The 19,216-nt window shown below is 38.9% G+C and overlaps 1 protein-coding gene across 2 annotated transcripts in view; it reads left to right on the top strand.

Moving 5' to 3' along the window:
- The first annotated feature begins 431 nt into the window (after window positions 1–431).
- Window positions 432–19,216, top strand: part of DCK (deoxycytidine kinase) — a 34,063-nt gene continuing 15,278 nt past the window's right edge. For both annotated transcript variants that reach the window (XM_058547238.1, XM_058547241.1), the window contains exons 1-2: window positions 432–683; window positions 5,642–5,757. In XM_058547238.1, coding sequence (XP_058403221.1) covers window positions 593–683; window positions 5,642–5,757 — 207 coding nt within the window. In that variant the 5' untranslated portion in view covers window positions 432–592. The remainder of the gene's footprint in view (window positions 684–5,641; window positions 5,758–19,216) is intronic.

The following is a 19,216-nucleotide window of genomic DNA, read 5'->3' on the forward strand; positions in this document are numbered from 1 at the left end:
GACTGAGAACATGAAGTAAACCGTTTGATTGCTTTTCCTCTGACCAGTTCAAAATTTCAAGTCCAACCCATTCTGTCCAGACGCTCTGCTTACCTCCACAAGACCCACTGGAGAAGCGAGTTTTCCAAAGCCCGGCCCGGCTCGGGCCACTCTAGGTTACGAGTGCAGTCGGCCCCCTCTGCGCTCGCGCGCCCGCCCTGGGCTGCCACACGACTCCAGGACCACCCCCTGCCCCCTTCCCGAGTCCCGGGATGAGGGGCGCGCGGCCCCGCCGGCCGCTCCGGTGTGACCCGACGCGCCGGGCGCGCACGCAAGGGCTCCGCCGAGGCGGGCGAGGGAGGAGGGGCCCGAGCAGGGCTCGCTGGCTGGGAAGGGGGCGTGGCTTCCCCGGTGGGCGGGCGGCTAGCCACAGTCCCGCCCCCGCGGCCTCCTGAGGCCGGAATCAAAACCCGAGACCCGCCGGCGGGAAAGGGAGCGCTGCGTGGGAGTCTCGTCTGCAGGTCCAGCCAGGTTCTGCCGCGGCGCGAGCCCCAGCGCGCGCACCTGTGGCCACCTTCCAACCCTCGCTGCTCCGCGCGCTGCAACGCGAGGAATGGCCACCCCACCCAAGAGGAGCTGCCTGTCTTCCGCGACCAGCCCTCAGGGAACCCGCATCAAGAAAATTTCCATCGAAGGGAACATCGGTAAGGAGCCCCAGGAAATGTTGGTCCCAGAGTCGGGGAGTCACGGCGGTGGCGGAGCCGGCTGCCGCGCCTCTTCGCTGCGTCTCTGCCGCTCCTCAGTGAGGGCTTTCTTGCCAGCCTGCCTGTGCCGACTCGGACGCGGCCTCGAATTCCCTTCCCGCCGAAAGCATCCTTCCCTGCGCTCCCCAGCTGTCCTCCCGGCCCCGAGGGTGGCGGCGGCCCCCGGGCGTCAGCGCACCCAGCCCTGCGGCCCGGGGGAGGCGCGCTTTGGCTCTTTCCATCCTCTTTGTTGGGATCGCGCAAAGGGAACGGTTGTTTTTTTTTTGAGGGTGCGTGTGTCAGTTCTTGAGGTGTAATTTACATACGTTAAATTATCCCTTTTTAGGTGTATGTACTCTTCCGTGAGGCATGACAAACGTATAATGTCCGTTTTACTACCACCACGATCAAGATTCAGAACAGTCCCATCACCTCAAAAAGTTCCCTCCTGCCCTCTTGTAGTCAGCCCCCTCGCCATTCCTATCCCCTGGCAACCATTGATCTATCTGGTTTCTATCCCTGTAGATTTCGCCTTTTCCAGAATGTCGTATAAACGGAATCATAGAGTATGTAGGCTTTTGTGTCTTGCTTCTTTAATTTAGCATAGTGCTTTTAGATTTATTCATGTTGCTGGTATCTGTAGTTCTTTTTTATTGCTGAGTAGTGTTCCATTGCATGGATATACCACAATTTTCTCTCTTCTCCGGTTGTGGACTTCTGGATTGTTTACAGTTTTTATCGATTATGAATAAAATTGCCGTAAACATTCGAGTACAAGGAAAGAGTTTTTTAATGATCTTTACAGCATGGAGTTCCTCACTCCCTGTCCCGTGTCCAAGTAAACATTGGGTTATGATTGGAAGACCACTACTGTTTCTGTTCTTAACCCAGATGGGGGTATACCACACCATGCATGTCATTTTGCAAGATACATCTCAACTTCCAGTTCTTCTGTATTTCCTACCACAGGAAACCTGTGCCTCACACTAACTGTTTTGGTAGAATTTTTTTGGCTCCAAGTTGGGTACTGGGCATTCATGCATACAGCAAATGTTTTTTAATTCTTACCACATTCAGAGCGCTTGTATTTCTTTAAAAAGCCAAGGCAAGCAGATGTTTTAGCAGCATTCTAGGGAATAGAAAAAAGCAGAACACACCCTTAAAGAGGACATCTCGTTTCATTGCTCCAGTATTAAGTCACCAGTGGAAAAGATCCGTAGTAGACTCTCATTTCCTCTTAGCAGGGTAAGTTCCTTCAAGGTGAATGTTTATTAATATGATTCCTCACAGCTACTTATTGGAAAATAAGACCGTATAAAAAGACAGGAGAAAGTAGTTGAACAAAGCCATTTCAAAAGTAAATTTGAATGAACAACCCCTCAGATCAATACCACAATGAATTAATCCCCTTCCCTTTCTTAAATACGGTTAAGCAACATATCATATCTAGAGATTTACTTCCCCTCAAGCATCTTTAATCTCCCCAGCACCTGAAATAATTTCCTAATATATCATCCCATCTCCAGTTTCTCTTAACTACTTCCAGAGCAGTCTTTTTTTTTTTTTTTAAAGATTTTATTTATTTATTTTTCCCCCAAAGCCCCAGTACATAGTTGTCTGTCTTAGCTGCACATCCTTCTAGTTGCTGTATGTGGGACGCGGCCTCAGCATGGCTGGAGGAGTGGTGCCTCGGTGCGCACCCGGGATCCGAACCCGGGCCGCTGGCAGCGGAGCGCACGCACTTAACTGCTAAGCCACGGGGCCGGCCCCAGAGCAGTCTTTTTATATACAAATGTAATCGTGTTATCCGCTGCTTAAAATTCTTCTCTGACTTCCCCATTGCCTGCACTGGAAGGAGTTGCATACTGATGGCCTGCATTTGCACAATATCGTTCTGCCTAGGTTTGAAAAAACATTTTGAATTAGTTGGTAGCATTTACAAATTTTGAGATTTCCTGTAAACATTTAGATTCTTGGCTTCTCTTGAAGAATCTGAATATCTGGTAACACTGGGTCTGCATTTCTGTAAGACAACCGTTTCCTGTTTAGATGAGGTTTGTTTCTTACTGTTTACTGCCTTCCCTGAGGTTGAGGCTTTGTCAGTTGCTGTTTATTATTGCACTTACACTGTTGTTCATGTCCCCTCCTCCTTATTTGCCAGACCCAAAGAAGCTGTAAATGTACAAATTGCTAATCTGTGTGTAGAAGACTATTCTGTGGTTCCTCTGTTCTTCCTAGAAGTTGAACTTTAACTCATGATTTCAGTTTTATACTCATGTAACTCATCGTCACATGTTCTATTACTAAAATACTCCCTTATGTTAGACTTATGGAGGACTTATCTGCTTCTCCTCATCTTAATAGTCTGTACAGAATGATTTTCGGCATCATAATGCTTGCTTTGGCATTAGTAATTCTAAGTCCCATGATTTTTTAAAGTTTTAACATCGGTGTCCTTGGTTCTTGTTCTTCTTTGCCTTCATAGTAATTAGCTTATTTTCTTCCCCCCAAAAAGTTAAGGAACTGGATATTAGACTAGGAACTACAGGTAACTATTGTCACTCTACTTGAACTAAAGAGTAATTTTAAAGAGTAACTGATATTACTCTTAAAATTTCAGAGTATGACCGCATGAACTTTTTTGTTTGTGGGCAGTGTCAGAAGAATGCTGAATGCTCTAGCCTTAAGTGCTTGCAGACTCTAGCTGATGCCTGATTTTTTTTTTTTTTTTGGTGAGGGAGATTGGCCCTGAGCTAACATCTGTTGCCAATCCTCCTCTTTTTGCTTGAGGAAGATTGTTGCTGAGCTAACATCTGTGCCAGTCTTCCTCTACTTTATATAGGGGCTGCCCCTGCAGCATGGCTTGATGAGAGGTGTGTAGGTCAGCTCCTGGGATCCGAACCTGTGAACCCCAGGCTGCCTAAGTGGAGTGTGTGAACCCAAACACTGTGCCATCGGGCTGGCCCAGATACCTGATATTTTAAAGTGTTCCTTGGGTGCTCTTTCTGAACATCATGTTTTCCTTTACTTCCTTCATCTAGTTCGGTGAATGTCTTGGGTGCTCTTTCTGAACATCATGTTTTCCTTTACTTCCTTCATCTAGTTCGGTGAATGTCTGGTAATTATTTTATATGCTTCTACTTACTATTCTTCTAAATGCCTTACAGTCCCTGTGCTTACCCTCTCCAGACAAAATCTGTGGTCACCAGTGTTTTTTCCTGTGATTAAATCTAATGGTAATCTAGTTTATCCTTAAAAGTTTTTCTCTTGTGATGATATAACTTTTGTGTTTTGCTTCTCAACTGTTTCCTGTTCTCTCTGCGATACCTTCATATTGATCTTTTTTTTTTGTTCTGCTTGATCCTTTAAAGTTCTTCCAGTTTTTTCTTCTTTTCTATTGCCCTATATAAAGTGCTAGGTTTGAATTTAGTTGTTCAAGTGAAAAGTAAGTTCTTGTTGCCCGCTTTGGATCCAATTTATAAGGAAGGGGAGGTTTGATTGTAAGCATACTGAAGTGGCCTTTTTATATGTTTGTCTGTGTGTGTGTATGTGTTTGTATTTATATATATCTGGAAAGAGAGAGACAGAGAGAGAGGGGAACACATGCTGACAAAAGATGTGTAATAGAACCACATTTGGTGACTTCAGATAGGGAGGGTGTGGTAGTCATTGGGAGTATTGCTACACCCTGTTAAATTCTAGGTCAACACTTTCCTACTATTAAATGGAATGTATTCCCAACTAATTTTAAAATAGTGAATATGGTATGTCCTGATTGTATCTGAACTATTTTCTTTTTTTGCCCCGTAGATATCCCAGAAACTAATGAATGATCAGGGAGAAGTAAAGTACATATGACTTTTTTTTTTGGGGGGGTGAGGATGATGAGCCCCGAACTAACATCTGTTGCCAGTCCTCCTCTTTTTGCTGGGGAAGACTGGCCTTGGGCTAACATCCATGCCCATCTTCCTCTGCTTTATATGTAGGACGACTGCCACAGCATGGCTTGATAGGCAGTACATAGGTCCATGCCTGGGATCCGAACCTGGGAACCCCGGGCTGCTGAAGCAGAGTGTGCGAACTTAACCACTACACCACCAGGCTGGTCCCCATATGACTTTTTTTTTAAGCGTTAGATAGGGTGCCCAGAACCATGAAAGTGAAGCAGAGAAAACATGGCTATTGCTTGTAGGAAGTGCTTTGCAAAAATGTTTTTATAATTTCTGTTAGTCATAGTGCCATATGATAATTAGTGTCATATAATAATAATCATTCTAAAACTCTAGGCGTTGGATGCATCTTTATATTTTATAGTTTATTTGGTTGTTTTTAAATTGGTTTTAGATAGGAAAGACCTGAGCTTGTTTGTAAACTGAGAGAATAGAGCCTGTAAAGAGGAAAAGTTTGAAAACGCAAGAGCCTGGAATGACTGTCACTGTAGTGATAGTTTACTTGTTTATCACAAGCTTTCATGAGGAGGGTATTATTATTATCTCCATTGTATTATGAGGGAACAGGCTTGGAGAAGTTCATGACTTCTCCAAAATCACATACCTAATTAAGTGGGAGAATAGCCTTAACCACTTCCCGCAAAGTTATCCCAATAGCTTTGTTAAGGAAAGTGAGACTAGGAGTAGGACTTTTTTTCTGACATAATGCTTTGCCTAAAATTTCACCAGGGTTTTTAATTCTTCTGTTCCATGGCTTTGGTAAGCTAAAAACAGTAAGAAACAAATGTGCTGAACTACAAGTGGGTAGGGACCCTTTTAGTTTTCATTAAAAAAAAAAATCTAAAGAGAAAGTTTAGGAGATAGATTTTTTTTGTATTGTTTGCTATTATAAATTTTGTAAAAGCTGATGACTATTTTGGCATTTTTTTTCCAATAATTGTTACTCAATTTTACTTTTTCTCACAACAGCTTCAGGGAAGTCAACATTTGTAAATATCCTTAAACAAGTCTGTGAGGATTGGGAAGTGGTTCCTGAACCTGTTGCCAGATGGTGTAATGTTCAAAGTACTCAAGATGAATTTGAGGTATGAAGATAAAATTTAATTAATAAAATAAAAATCTTTTGATTTAGAGGAGCAGTGGTATTTAATCTCTCAGGGTTTTTGTTTGTTTGTTTTTCTTTTTCCAATAAAACTTTCAAATCTAGCTGTAAGTCTATATCTTCATCTGGGCAGGAGTTACATGGATGTATATATATGTGAACATTTGTTGAGCTATGCATTAAGATTTATACACTTCATTGCATCTAAGTAGAAGTGTTAAAGTTTTAAAAAATTAATTAAGAAGTTAAAAAAAATCTAACTGTAAGTTAAATTCCTTGAGTGGCTTTTTACATTTTGTTAAAAAACAAGCAAACAAGAAAAACAAAAACAATACACTGACTTTTTACCCAATAACTGACTTTTATTAGTTTACCTTTAAGCCTTTTGTCTTGGAGAGAACCATTTAGCTCTCATTTTTTTGTATTTTCAGTCTTGACAGACTTTCACCCTGAATGCAAGTTTCAATTTCCCAGCACTTTCCATCGTGCCTTGCAAATGAGAAAGAGGGAATAACAGTTAAATTTCATTTTTTGTAGCAAAATTTTTTATTGTGTGTATATGTAGGAGAGAGTTCTGATTGCTAAGATTTACGTTTCTGATGAAATGAGAATTGAAATAGAAAGCAGCATAGTAGAAGTCTTCAAAATGGAAATGTGTGCTAGAGACTTACTTTGTTAGAGCTAAGGAGGACAGAGGATTAAAAGAAAATGTCTATTTTTTTCAAGTATAGCTGTTGATATAAGGAATCTGGGAATGATAATTGAGTATTAAAAATGTAAATCATATATACAAGGAAGAATCACTCGTAAGAGACTCTGTAGACTTTGAGGATATATAGTTTTGAATAACCAAAAATATTTTCTCACATACCTTTTTGCCAAGCATAGTTAACTTTAGATCTGGGGCCCAGCTCAGTAAACCCAGTCCTTAGAATAATCCAGGACTGCATCTTGAAGGGTCTTCCTTTCCATATGGACTCCATTTTCTTAAGAAACTGATATTTCAGTCTGGTGTTTGGGGAAAGGCAGGGTTAGCCTTAAGTAGAATTTTAAAAGTGAGTAAATTTGTTTATTTGCTTCTTTCTTCCAACATTTTTTATTGACATCTGATATAACTGTAGAAAAGTATATGAAACCTGTGTACAGTTTGAAGAACAGTTTGAAGGCTAGCATCTTTGTAACCATCATCCAGGTCAAGAAATAGAACGTTACTATCGTTCCAGAAATGAAATCCCTGTTTGTCCTTCTCAGGTCACAATATCTCCTTCCCTAGGGTAATTACTCTGCTAGGGGTAATCACTCACATAAAATAACTCTTGCGGTAATAATTTTCCTGCTTGCTAAAAATAATTTGACCATACTTGAATATATCTCTAAGAAATATGATTTAGTTTTGTCTATTTTTGAATGTTATATAAATGAAATAAACTGCATTCTTTTTCCTCTTGCTTCTTTAGCTTAATAAGTTTATGAAATTTGTCCCAATTGTTGCATGCAGCTTTTGCTTATTCATTTTCATTGCCATATAGTATTCAATTATATTCATATATCACTATTTGTCCATTCTTTACCTTTCATCAGTTTTTGAGTGGTATCTAGTTTAGTTGCTGTAAAAACAGCCCTGTTATGAATATGAATCCTGGTGCACACATGCAAGAGTTTCTCTAGGAATAAGAAGTAAATTACTCAGTGGTGGGTTATGTGTATAATGCCTGTTTTCCAAAGTGGTTTTACCAGTTTACGTTCCCCAAAGTGTACTCAAGCTGTCGTTAGTCCATATGTTTGCCAATATTTAGTGTTGTCCAGCTTCCTAATTTTTGTCATTCTGTTGAGTATCTTTTATGTTTTTAATTTGTATTTCCCTGATTGCTAATAAGATTGGGCTTCTTAATTTTATTTATTTGCCATTTGGATTTCTTTTGTGAAGTCGCTATTCAGGTCCTTTTGCCCATTTTCCTTTGGGTCTTCCATCTTCCTTTACCCTGCATTTTTACCTCCCAAAGTATGTCCTGTGGCCTCTTTCACTAAAGGGCCCTACTCGAGTTTGCTTACCTTTAGAAATGAGAGACCTGTGTTCTAAAAATACCTCTTTTCTCCATCATTTCTGGGATCAGCCATCAGTGCAGTTATTCTCAAGTGTTAGGTAGAAAGTAGCCAAATTAAACCAGTGTTGGAAATACAGAAAGCATTCTTTCATGGGAGTAGTGTTAGACTAGATTGGATTTGGTGACCTCTATCTAAGGTCCATTCTAGTTTTAGTGTCATGAGCTTCTTTCTTTTTTAATTTTTTTTTTTTAAAGATTTTATTTATTTATTTTTTCCCCCCAAAGCCCCAGTAGATAGTTGTATGTCATAGCTGCACATCCTTCTAGTTGCTGTATGTGGGACGCGGCCTCAGCATGGCCGGAGAAGCGGTGCGTCGGTGCGCGGCCGGGATCCGAATCCGGGCCGCCAGCAGCGCAGCGCGTGCGCTTAACCGCTATGCCATGGGGCCGGCCCATGAGCTTCTGATTCATATTAAATATGTATGACTGGTCTGTTGGCACGTTAAATGTCTCTGCCTCTCACTGTGCCTCACATTAACCAACGGCACAGAAACCAAAATGCCGAAAATTTTAATTTGCAGAGAGAAATGTAATTATCATATTCACTGTACTTGGTCAATCCATTCTCTATGTAGGGCCATAATTCTCACCCAGTGGAAGGAACTCATAAGAATCTCAAGGATTTGGGATACTTTTTACAATAACAAACATTCCCTTGGGAATTTAAATATGTAGGATGCCTCCTGGTTAAAAATGACTGCCGTCGTGAATTGTTGTTAGTGTTGGGAGTATATTGAACCTTTTAGTTATGTTGGAGAGGAGAGGTCAAAAACATTGCATTAATATACATGGTAAGACGATTTATAATGATGTTGTCTATTAAGCTTAGAATCAGAGCCCAAGGGAATTAGTTATCTTAATGACTGATGTCATCAGACTGTGACATGTGATGTATCTGTCTTCATTTTAAGACTTTATTGGCTTCATGGGTCTGATACTCATGTTTATGGCCTGGGACATTTTCTTCTCATATACTAGAGTCAAAATTCTCAACTGACTTTTCTTTAAAACTACCATGCACATGATCCTACTATTATTATTAATGTATACTTTCATTAGACAGTTGACTGTAAGCAAGTCGTGTCTCCATGATTTTATGATTTGGTTACCTTCATTGGATTTTGGTGCATATTCTGGGAGGGTAGCTTTATTTTTGAGTGTGTATTGAGGGCTACTATGTTGTTAGTCCCCTGTGCTTCTAGATGGAGTTTCAAACAGTGTGGTGATATATTTTGGGGATAAGGTGTGGAGTGTGAGGGTGGTGGTAGGTAGGTGGGTTCCCTGCATCTTTTGGGTTTTTTTTTCTTCCTGGACCTCCACTAAACTCATGGGATTTTCTTCCTTCATCCTAAAGCCTTTCTTCCCCAGATCTATTCCTTGGGGTTATAGTGTGAATCATCCACTGTCCAAATCTCAGCTTTCGTAGAATGCTGTCAATATTGAGAAGTAGACTGTCTTTAGACCCAACCCTGGCAAGGCTAGTCCTACTGTGGATGTTCTCCATTTAATCACACTTCTTGACAGTTGCTGTAGAATTGGAAGAGTTGGGCTCTTGGTACCTTTGATCTTTTCCCCTAGTCAGAAACTCAGTTTGCACCTGCATGCTTAGCTTGTTTTGTTTTTTAGCTGTTTTATTTTCTTTTTACCTGCCACCTAGTGGCTGAAATGTTGCTCTACTCTTGATAAACTGCCACCAATTTTAGCAAAAGAATGAGTCAAAGTACCTGAGAAGATTATATACTCTCCTGTCCCTTCCCTCCCCATGGTAAGATTATCTTTAAAACATACCACTGAGATGATTATCAATTTTTATATTGAAAGTTTATTTCAAATTATTGCTTTTTCTGGTGATTTATCTTTATTTAGGCCCAAAACTTGGATTTGATTGCTTCCTTTTAGCTTATTTTTGAGATACACAGACTGTTGGGGAGATATCTCTACTCTGTCCTGTTTTTCTCATTAAGCTGAATTCTTTTAGGGGATCTTTGTTATTGATTGTGAAGTACTATTTTACTTGTATCTAACACTTCTTACCCCTAAGAAGCCACTGAAAAATTAGTAACTGAGAAAGAAGGGATAAAATACACTCGTCTGTGAAACAACATTTTTTTTTTGCTGAGGAAGTGTCACCCTGAGCTAACATCTGTGGCCAGTCTTCCTCTGTTTTGAATGTGGGCTGCCGCCACAGCATGGCCACTGACGAGTGGTATAGGTCCGTGCCCAGGAACTGAACCCAGGCTGCCAAAGCGAAGTGTGCCGAACTTAGCCACTAGGTCGCCGGGGCTGGCCCAACACACAGCATATTTTTTGATGTCCTTCTTTTTTTTTTTGGTGTGTAAGATTGGCCATGAGCTAACAGCTATTGCCAATCTTCCTCATTTTGCTTGAGGAAGATTGTTGCTGAGCTAACATTCATGCCAACCTTCCTCCGTTTTATATGTGGGATGCTACCACAGCATGCCTTGATGAGCGGTGTGTAGGTCTGCGCCTGGGATCTGAACCCACGAGCTCCGGGCCGCTGAAGCAGAGCGTGCAAACTCAACCACTACACCACCGAGCTTGCCCCTTGATTTAGTTTTAATTTAAGGGTTTGTATTTTTAGAACAACTAACTGATTATTATTTTTATAATTAGGTGATGAATCAGTATTTTCATGTAGTAGTAGACTTGGGAATTGCTTTGGGCAAGAGAGATTACATTTATTGGGGAATTCAAATAAAAGGAGATGTGTGGTCTTTTTTTGTGTGATTAATTTTTTGTGTGTGGTAAAGAACACATATCATAAGTTTTACCATCTTAAGCATTTTTAAGTGTACAGTTCAGTAGTGTTAAGTGTATTTACATTGTTGTGAAACAGATCTCTAGAACCTTTTCATCTTGTGGAACTGAAACCCTATGTTCATTAAACAACTCTCCCTTGCCTCCTTCTCCCAGCCCCTGGTAACCACCATTCTACTTTCTATATCTATGAATCTGACTACTTTAGATACCTCATATAAGTGGAATCATACAGTATTTGTCCTTTTGTGACTGGCTTATTTCATCTAGCATATTGTCCTCAAGGTTCTTAAGAAAAATTTTCAGATTTCTGCTCACTATACATCAAGCCCATTTAATTTTACCTACGTAACCTATTTTATTATCTCAGTATTTTTCACAGCGCATTGCAAATTGATCATGTGTTTTTCAAATGAACCAAGGTCACTTGTGATAGATTTTATTAAGTGTATCAGGTAGATTTAAAGTAGCACTTGCTGCTATAATAAACTCTAAAATCTCTGTGGTTCCAAATAATAAAATTTTATTTCTCAGAGAACAGTGCAATATGATATTTGGTGGATGGCATACCATGCTGTGACTTAGGGACCCAGGCCCCTTCTAACTTGTGGCTCATCCAACCTCTAGGACAGTGCTTCAGAATGTTCAGAGTCACCTGGAGGACTTGTTAAAACATAGATTTGGGCCCTACCTGCAGTTTCTGATTTAATAGATCTGGGTGGGGGAGCGGGCTGCTGAAAACTTGCATTTCTCACAAGTTCCTAAGTGATGTTGATGCTGCTGTTATGGGGACCAAACTTTGATACGCCTGCCCTGGATCTGAAGTTGAGAACCGGTCCTCTAACTTGGTGTCCTTTGCTTCCAGCTGATGGATAAAGAAAGAATTAATCACATTTAAGAGGTGTTATAGGTCAAGCATGGAAATGGTATATATTGCTTCTGCCCTACTTCCAGTGGCTAGAACTGAGTCATGTGGCTACAGTTAACTACCAGGAAGGCTGGGAAATAAAGCTTAGCTGTGTGTCCAGGAGGAACAGCCTGGTTTTAGGGAACACGTAGCAATGTGTGCCACACACACATTTCTAAATAGAAGTACCTTAAATTTATTTATTTATTTTTTATTTTTGTTTTTTGTGAGAAAGACCAGCCCTGAGCTAACATCCGATGCCAATCCTCCTCTTTTTTGCTGAGGAAGACTGGCCCTGGGCTCACATCTGTGCCCATCTTCCTCTACCTTATAGGGGACTCTGCCACAGCGTGGCTTAACAAGCGGTGTGTCGGTGTGTGCCCGGGGTCCGAACCGGCGAGCCCCGGGCCGCCGCAGCGGAGCACATGCACTTAACCGCTTGTGCCACCAGGCTGGCCCTTAAATTTATTTTTTAATGTAACTTAAAAGTGCCGTGTTTAATTAATTTATGTGGAATTTGTTGAAGTTTATTTTCAAGTTAATGGTTGTGTTGGTGATAGGTATTTGTGCAGCAAAGACAACCTGAAATAGTAAGCCCAGACATGATAAAGACAAGAAAATGTTTTTCATGGCTAGTTTTATTTTAAAAAGTAACTCAGATCTATTTTCACTAGTGAATTTGCATTTATGTCATTAGTGAATTCTCTGTTGTATAGTTATGTAAAGTTATCCATGTCTAAGATAAAATAATTAAAATACAGAGCACCAGCACCAACTTATTATCCACATAGTATCTGAATATCTCCCTTCAATAAATCAAATGTAAGTATTGTTTACTTTATAGTTATAACTTCAGTATTTAATAGCAGTGCAACATTTTGGAAAGAATATGGCTTTAGAATCAGTCCTAGGTTTGAATCCTAGCTCTTCTGCTTACCGCGTATATTGATATTAACAAGTTACTCAACCTCTTTGAGTCCCACTTCTTTTTATCTGTAAAATAGTGTCAGTAATGACTATTTCACAGGGTTGAGATAATGTATGTAAAGCTTTTCATATAGTCACTGGCATAAAATAGACAATAAATGGTAGCTACTATTATAATTATTAAAATTGAAGTATATTTTCCTAATGAAGGGATATTTTGAGTAATGACCTTATTAGCTCTTCAACATTCTCTGTGTTCTACTGCTAAGACATAGAAAATAAATTTTTAGAAAAACTTAAATATGCCCTTTGTGCTTAGATTCCTAGGCATATTCATTTTTAAAAAACATGCTTTTTAAGCCAGGGATAATGTAGCCAGAGATAGAGCAGACTAATCCAAGACTTAAATTTGTTTTTTGAATTAACAACTATACTACAGAGAATTATATGGAATTCCATATACATGGATCCCACTACCAACCTGCCTCTTTTCTTTAGTATTAAATACATCTAATTCCTTTAATGAAGTGAAAAACTTCTTTAAATGATATGTTAGGATGAAGCTGGGAATGTACTTAGCCATCAGATGAATGCTACCACTTACCATGAAATCAACTGTAACTCTTGAGAAGTTGATCTTATGTTAACTTTCCAGTTAATTTAACGTACACAAGGGGGAAAAGAGAGAGGTTCTATATTGCTTTATCACTTTGCAGGTTTTTCATCACTATATCACTTTTTTTCCTCAAGTTATTTTGAAGTTCAATTGCTTTAAAATAAATAACCACAATCCCCCATTTCCTTTCTGAAGAAATGAGGCAATGTGCCTAAAATCTGGTGTCAATACTGAAAGAAATTTAATGTGACCTGGTTTTGGTTTTATTGAAGTTTTTTTTTCACTGTAGGTATGTGCTTATGTTTTTTGGTCTACTCATAGACACTCTTTGAAGGAGTAGCTGACATCCAGGAAAGGTGGAGGAAGTTTTGTTAAGAGAAAATGCTTGTTGATTGTTCAAAAGTTTACAGAATTATTTTAGGCCTACCAAACTTTACTTGAATGACAATACATGAAAATATGCTTTCAAAACACAAATTTAACTACCTTTTCTTTTGAAGCAAGAATGTTTGTGATGGCTGAAAGTACCAGATAAGCAACACACAGCTGAGATCAAGGAAGGAAGCAAATCATTTGAGTGGTCAAAATGGAGGTCACAAAATTATACATTAAGATTAATGTGGGTATTTACTTACACTTCCCCCCCCCCCAAAGCCCCAGTAGATAGTTGTATGTCATAGTTGCATATCCTTCTAGTTGCTGTATGTGGGACGCGGCCTCAGCATGGCCGGAGAAACGGTGCATTGGTGCGTGCCCGGGATCCGAACCCGGGCTGCTGGCAGCAGAGCGAGCGCACTTAACCGCTAAGCCACCGGGCTGGCCCTTTACTTACACTTTTGACGCAATCTAATAAACTTGGTTTCTGATTAGAAGAGGCTGTCAAGGGAAGGTCTGTAAAGAAAGAGGCAGCCATGTTGACAACCTGACATCAAAGGAGGAAATAGAAAAACTGAAAATCAAACAAGAACTAAAAAGTAATACCAATTTGGACTCATTTAATATAAGATCAGATAGCAACTAGAACAATTTGTGCCTGACATCTTTATGTGTAGAATGGAGTCTTATGCTCTATTGCTAACTTCTTTCATACATCCAGCAGTGAGGGTTCACAAAGTGGTCTATATTACTAAGAGTAATTTTCAAAATGCTGTGCTTACTAGGATAAGAAAATAAAATACACACTAGTGTCTTCTCCCTATACAAATAACTACGTAAAAAGGTTTTGGTTGAATTGATAAACTTTATTTAGCTGGAAAAATTGTATGAAACATTTTCCCCCTGGAGGATGCTGAATAAGGGGAAAGTCAGTTTATAATTAAATTAACAAAGCCCCCTTCCTTCCTTCCTTCCTTCCTTCCTTCCTTCCTTCCATCCTTCCGTCCCCCCTCCCCCTCCCTTTCCCCCTCCCCCCTTCCTTTCCTGTCTTGCCTGCCTGCCTATCTGTTGGAAAGTCAGTTTATAATTAAATTAACAAAAGCCCTATTTATTTATTTCTAATGAAGATTCACCCTGAGCTAATATCTGTTGCCGATCTTCCTCTATTTTTTGTATGTGGCTCGCCGCCACGGCATGGCCACTGACTAGTGGTGTAGGTCTGCGCCCAGGAACCAAACCTGGGCCACCGAAGGGGAGCTTGCCAAACTTAACCAATAGGCCGCTGGGGGTGGCCCCAACAAAAGCTCTTTAATGAAACTCTAATAAAATAAATTTATTCTTTATACAGTTTGGGAAAGCAACTAACTACACTCTTCAGTCAGCTCATCATCTGCTCAGAGTGTTTTCTAAACAGCCCTATTGGTGACTATTATCGTCTTGCCATTTTATGTCCTTTTTTTTTCAATTTTAGGAAGAACATTCACTTAATTATGTGGTTTATGGTATGTAATTTAAATTCTATTTCAAAGTGCCAAGTGTTTGCATGGTTTTTAGTTCTTAACTGAAACTCTGAGGTCAGCTGTAATATTTACACTTCTGACTTTTTTTTCTCCTGCAGAGGAAAACCACGTATTTTTAGCATGAACTTCTAGGAAACATTCATGGGTGTTTATTTGGACTAGGATTGAGAATAGGAATTAAGCTCTTGTATTTTATTCCTTGAAAGTTAGTATACAAGATTAAAGACTTTATACAACTTTTTTGGGAACCTTTATATAGCTTGACATTATAGAAAAGGCTAGTAAGCATCCCTTCCCCACCATTGGGACCTATCAAGACAGCTCCCTATTTCTTCCTTTTATTTGTGACTATAGGTAAATCTTTTGGGTTTTTTTTTTTTTCCATTTTTAAAAAAATTGTTTTATTGAGGTCATATTGGCTTATAACATTGTGTAAATTTCAGATGTATGTTATTTCAGTTTCTGTGTAGACTACATCATGTTCACCATCAGTAGTCTAGTTTTTATCCGTCACCATAACTATATGTGTCCCTTTCCCCTTTTCCCCCTCCCCCCCACCCCCGTCCCCTCTGGTAACCTCTAATATGTTCTCATTATCCATGTGTTTGTTTGTTTATTTTCCACATATGAGTGAAATCATACAGTATTTGTCTTTCTCTGGCTTATTTTGCTCAGCATAATACCCTCAAGGTCTAACCATGTTGTTGCAAATGGCACAATTTTGTCTTTTTTAATGGCTGATTAGTATTCCCTTGTATGTGTTACCACATCTTCTTTATCCATTCATCTGTCGATGAGCACTTGGGTTGCGTCCACGTCTTGGCTATTGTGAATAATGCTGCAGTGAACATAGGGGTGCATATATCTTTTTGAATTATTGATTTCATGTTCTTTGGATAAATACCCTGTAGTGGAATAGCTAGATCATATGGTATTTCTACTTTTGATTTTTTGAGAAACCTCTGCTGTTTTCCATAGTGGCTGCACCATTTTGCATTCCCGCCAGCAGTGTGTAAAAGTTCCCTTTTCTCCACATCCTCTCCAATACTTGTTATTTCTTGTCTTGTTAATTATAGCCATTCCAACGGGTGTGAGGTGATATTGTAGTTTTGATTTGCATTTCTCTAATAATTAGTGATGTTGAACATCTTTTCATGTGCCCATTGGCCATCTGTATATCTTCTTTGGAAAAATGTCTGTTCGTATCCTCTGCCTATTTTTTGATCAGGTTGTTCATTTTTTTGTTGTTGAGTTGTATGACTTCTTTATATATTTTGGAAATTAATTTCTTGTTGGATATATGATTTGCAAATATTTTCTCCCAGTTGATGGGTTGTCTTTTCGTTTTCTTGATGGTTTCCTTTGCCATGCAGAAGCTTTTTAGTCTGATGTAATCCCATTTGTTTCTTTTTTCTTTTGTTTCCCTTGCCTGAGTAGACATGCTATTCAAAAAGATACTGCTAAACCAATGTCAAAGAGTGTACTACTTATATTTTCTTCTAGGAATTTTAGTGTTTCAGGTCTTACGTTCAAGTCTTTAATCTGTTTTGAGTTAATTTTTGTGTATGGTGTAAGATAATGTTCTACTTTCATTCTTTTGCATGTGGCTGTCCAGTTTTCCAAACATCATTTATTGAAGAGACTTTCCTTTCTGCATTGTATGTTCTTGGCTCTTTTGTCAAAGATTAGCTGTCCATAGATGTGTAGGTTTATTTCTGGGCTCTCAGTTCTGTTCCATTGATCTTCATGTCTGTTTTTCTGCCAGTACCATGCTGTTTTGATTACTATAGCTTTGTAGTATATTTTGAATTCAGGGAGTATGATGCCTCCAACTTTGTTCTTCTTTCTCAGGATTGCTTTGACTATTTGGGGCCTTTGTTCCATATAAATTTTAGGATTCTTTGTTCTATTTCTGTGAAGAATGTCATTGGGATTCTGATTGGGATTGTATTGAATCTGTAGATTGCTTTAGGTAATATGGACATTTTAACTATGTTTATTCTTCCAATCCATGAGCATGGGATGTCTTTCCGTTTCTTTGCATCTTCGATTTCTTTCATTAATGTCTTATAGTTTTCTGTATATAGGTCTTTTACCTCCTTGGTTAAATTTATTCCTGAGTGTTTTATTCTTCTTATTGGGGTTGTAAGTGGGATTGTGTTCTTGATTTCTCTTTCTGCTAGTTTGTTATTAGTGTATAGGAATGCAACTGATTTTTGTATCCTGTTATTTTATTGTATTTGTTGATTATTTCTCATAGTTTTTTGGTGTTTTCTTTACGGTTTTATATACATAGAATCATGTTATCCGCAAATAGTGACAGTTTCACTTCTTCCTTTCCAATTTGGATCTCTTTTATTTCTTTTTCTTGCCTAATTGCTCTGGCTAGAACTTCCAGTACTATGTTGAATGAGTGGTGAGAGTGAGCATCCTTGTCTTGTTCCTGTTCTCAGAGGAATAGCTTTCAGTTTTTCACTGTTGAGTATGATGTTGGCTGTGGGTTTTCCATATATGGCCTTTATTATGTTGAGATACTTTCCTTCTTTACCCATTTTATTGAGAATTTTTATCATAATGGATGTTGCATCTTGTCAAATGCTTTCTCTGCGTCTATTGAGATGATCATGTGATTTTTATTATTCTTTTTGTTAATGTGATGTATCACATTGATTTGTGGATGTTGAACCCCCTCTGCATCCCTGGAATAAATCCCTCTTGATCATAGTGTATGATCCTTTTAATATATTGTTGTATTTGATTTGCTAATATTTTGTTGAGAATTTTTACATCTATGTTCACCAGTGATATTGGCCTTTAATTTTCCTTTTTTGTGTTGTCCTTGTCTGGTTTTGGTATCAGGGTAATGTTGGCCTTGTAAAATGAGTTAGGAAGCATTCTGTCCTTTTCAATTTTTTGGAATAGTTTGAGAATGATAGGTATTACATTTTTAAATTTGGTAGAGTTCACCAGGGAAGCCATCTGGTCCTGGACTTTTGTTTTTTGAGAGGTTTTAGATTACTATTTCAATCTCTTGTGATTGGTCTATTCAGATTCTCTATTTCTTCTTTTATTTATTTATTTATTTATTTATTTATTTATTTATTTTTTTTTTTTTTTCCCCCCTAAAGCCCCAGTAGATAGTTGTATGTCATAGCTACACATCCTTCTAGCTGCTGTATGTGGGACGCGGCCTCAGCATGGCCGGAGAAGCGGTGCGACGGTGTGCACCCGGGATCCGAACCCGGGCCGCCAGCAGCAGAGCGCGCACACTTAACCGCTAAGCCACGGGGCCGGCCCTCTATTTCTTCTTGATTCAGTTTTGGAAGGTTGTGTGATTCTAGAAATTTATCCATTTCTTCTAGGTTATCCAACACTGCATAGATATCTGCAGATATCATAGATATCTGGGGCGTTTTTAGGTGTGAAAGGAATAATGCAAGGGACCTAAGATGACCTTGCATATTTAATTACGTAAACACATAGTATTTTGTCGAGAGTAGGTGCTAGGCTAGAAATCTGAACAAAGCAGTGAAACATGTTAGTAGTAAATTTTTGTGATATTTTGTAAGAGCAATAAATAATTTCACTGTTTTCAGAGGTAGGAGAAAGTAGTTTAGAAGAATTTTAATATTTATAGTTACAGAACGCTGTATTCTTTGTTAAAAGCTTGAGTGGGAGTGAAGTAATCCCATTTGGAGATTGAGCTAACAATTTGCAAACATAAGAATTTTATCTGTTGGGTCAGATCGTGATTAATTCTATCCAGTATTTGATCTGCTGTTATGATCACAGAGTATTATGTGTGGTTGCCTTTGCTCAGAAGTTTAGAGTTATACCAAGAGTGCGTTTATGTTTATCAACATGAATTTGTTTAACATTTTTGAGAACTTGTTTAAGCTATGAATGTTCATTGATTATGGAACAAAATCATACTTTAAAATTTTGATCTAAATCTTCTTTTTTCTATCTTTAGTTGATCCTCATACTAGTACTTGTAGAATTGTTGCACAAGTCTGTATATACCTCTTCTTCGGGCTCTTGCTCCACCTCTTTTCTAATTATAGCTGGTCGTGTCAGCTTCTGGTTCGTTTTAGTAACTGTAGCCGTGCGTTTCCAACCTGCTTTTGCCTTTTTTTTTCATTCACAGGGAAAATGATTTATAGAAATTCACCATTTAAATCACTTGTCAAGAAGTTGGCTCCATTTTATTTTCT

The sequence above is a fragment of the Diceros bicornis genome, chromosome 8 (genome assembly GCF_020826845.1).
Source record: "Diceros bicornis minor isolate mBicDic1 chromosome 8, mDicBic1.mat.cur, whole genome shotgun sequence".
Classification (NCBI taxonomy): domain Eukaryota; kingdom Metazoa; phylum Chordata; class Mammalia; order Perissodactyla; family Rhinocerotidae; genus Diceros; species Diceros bicornis.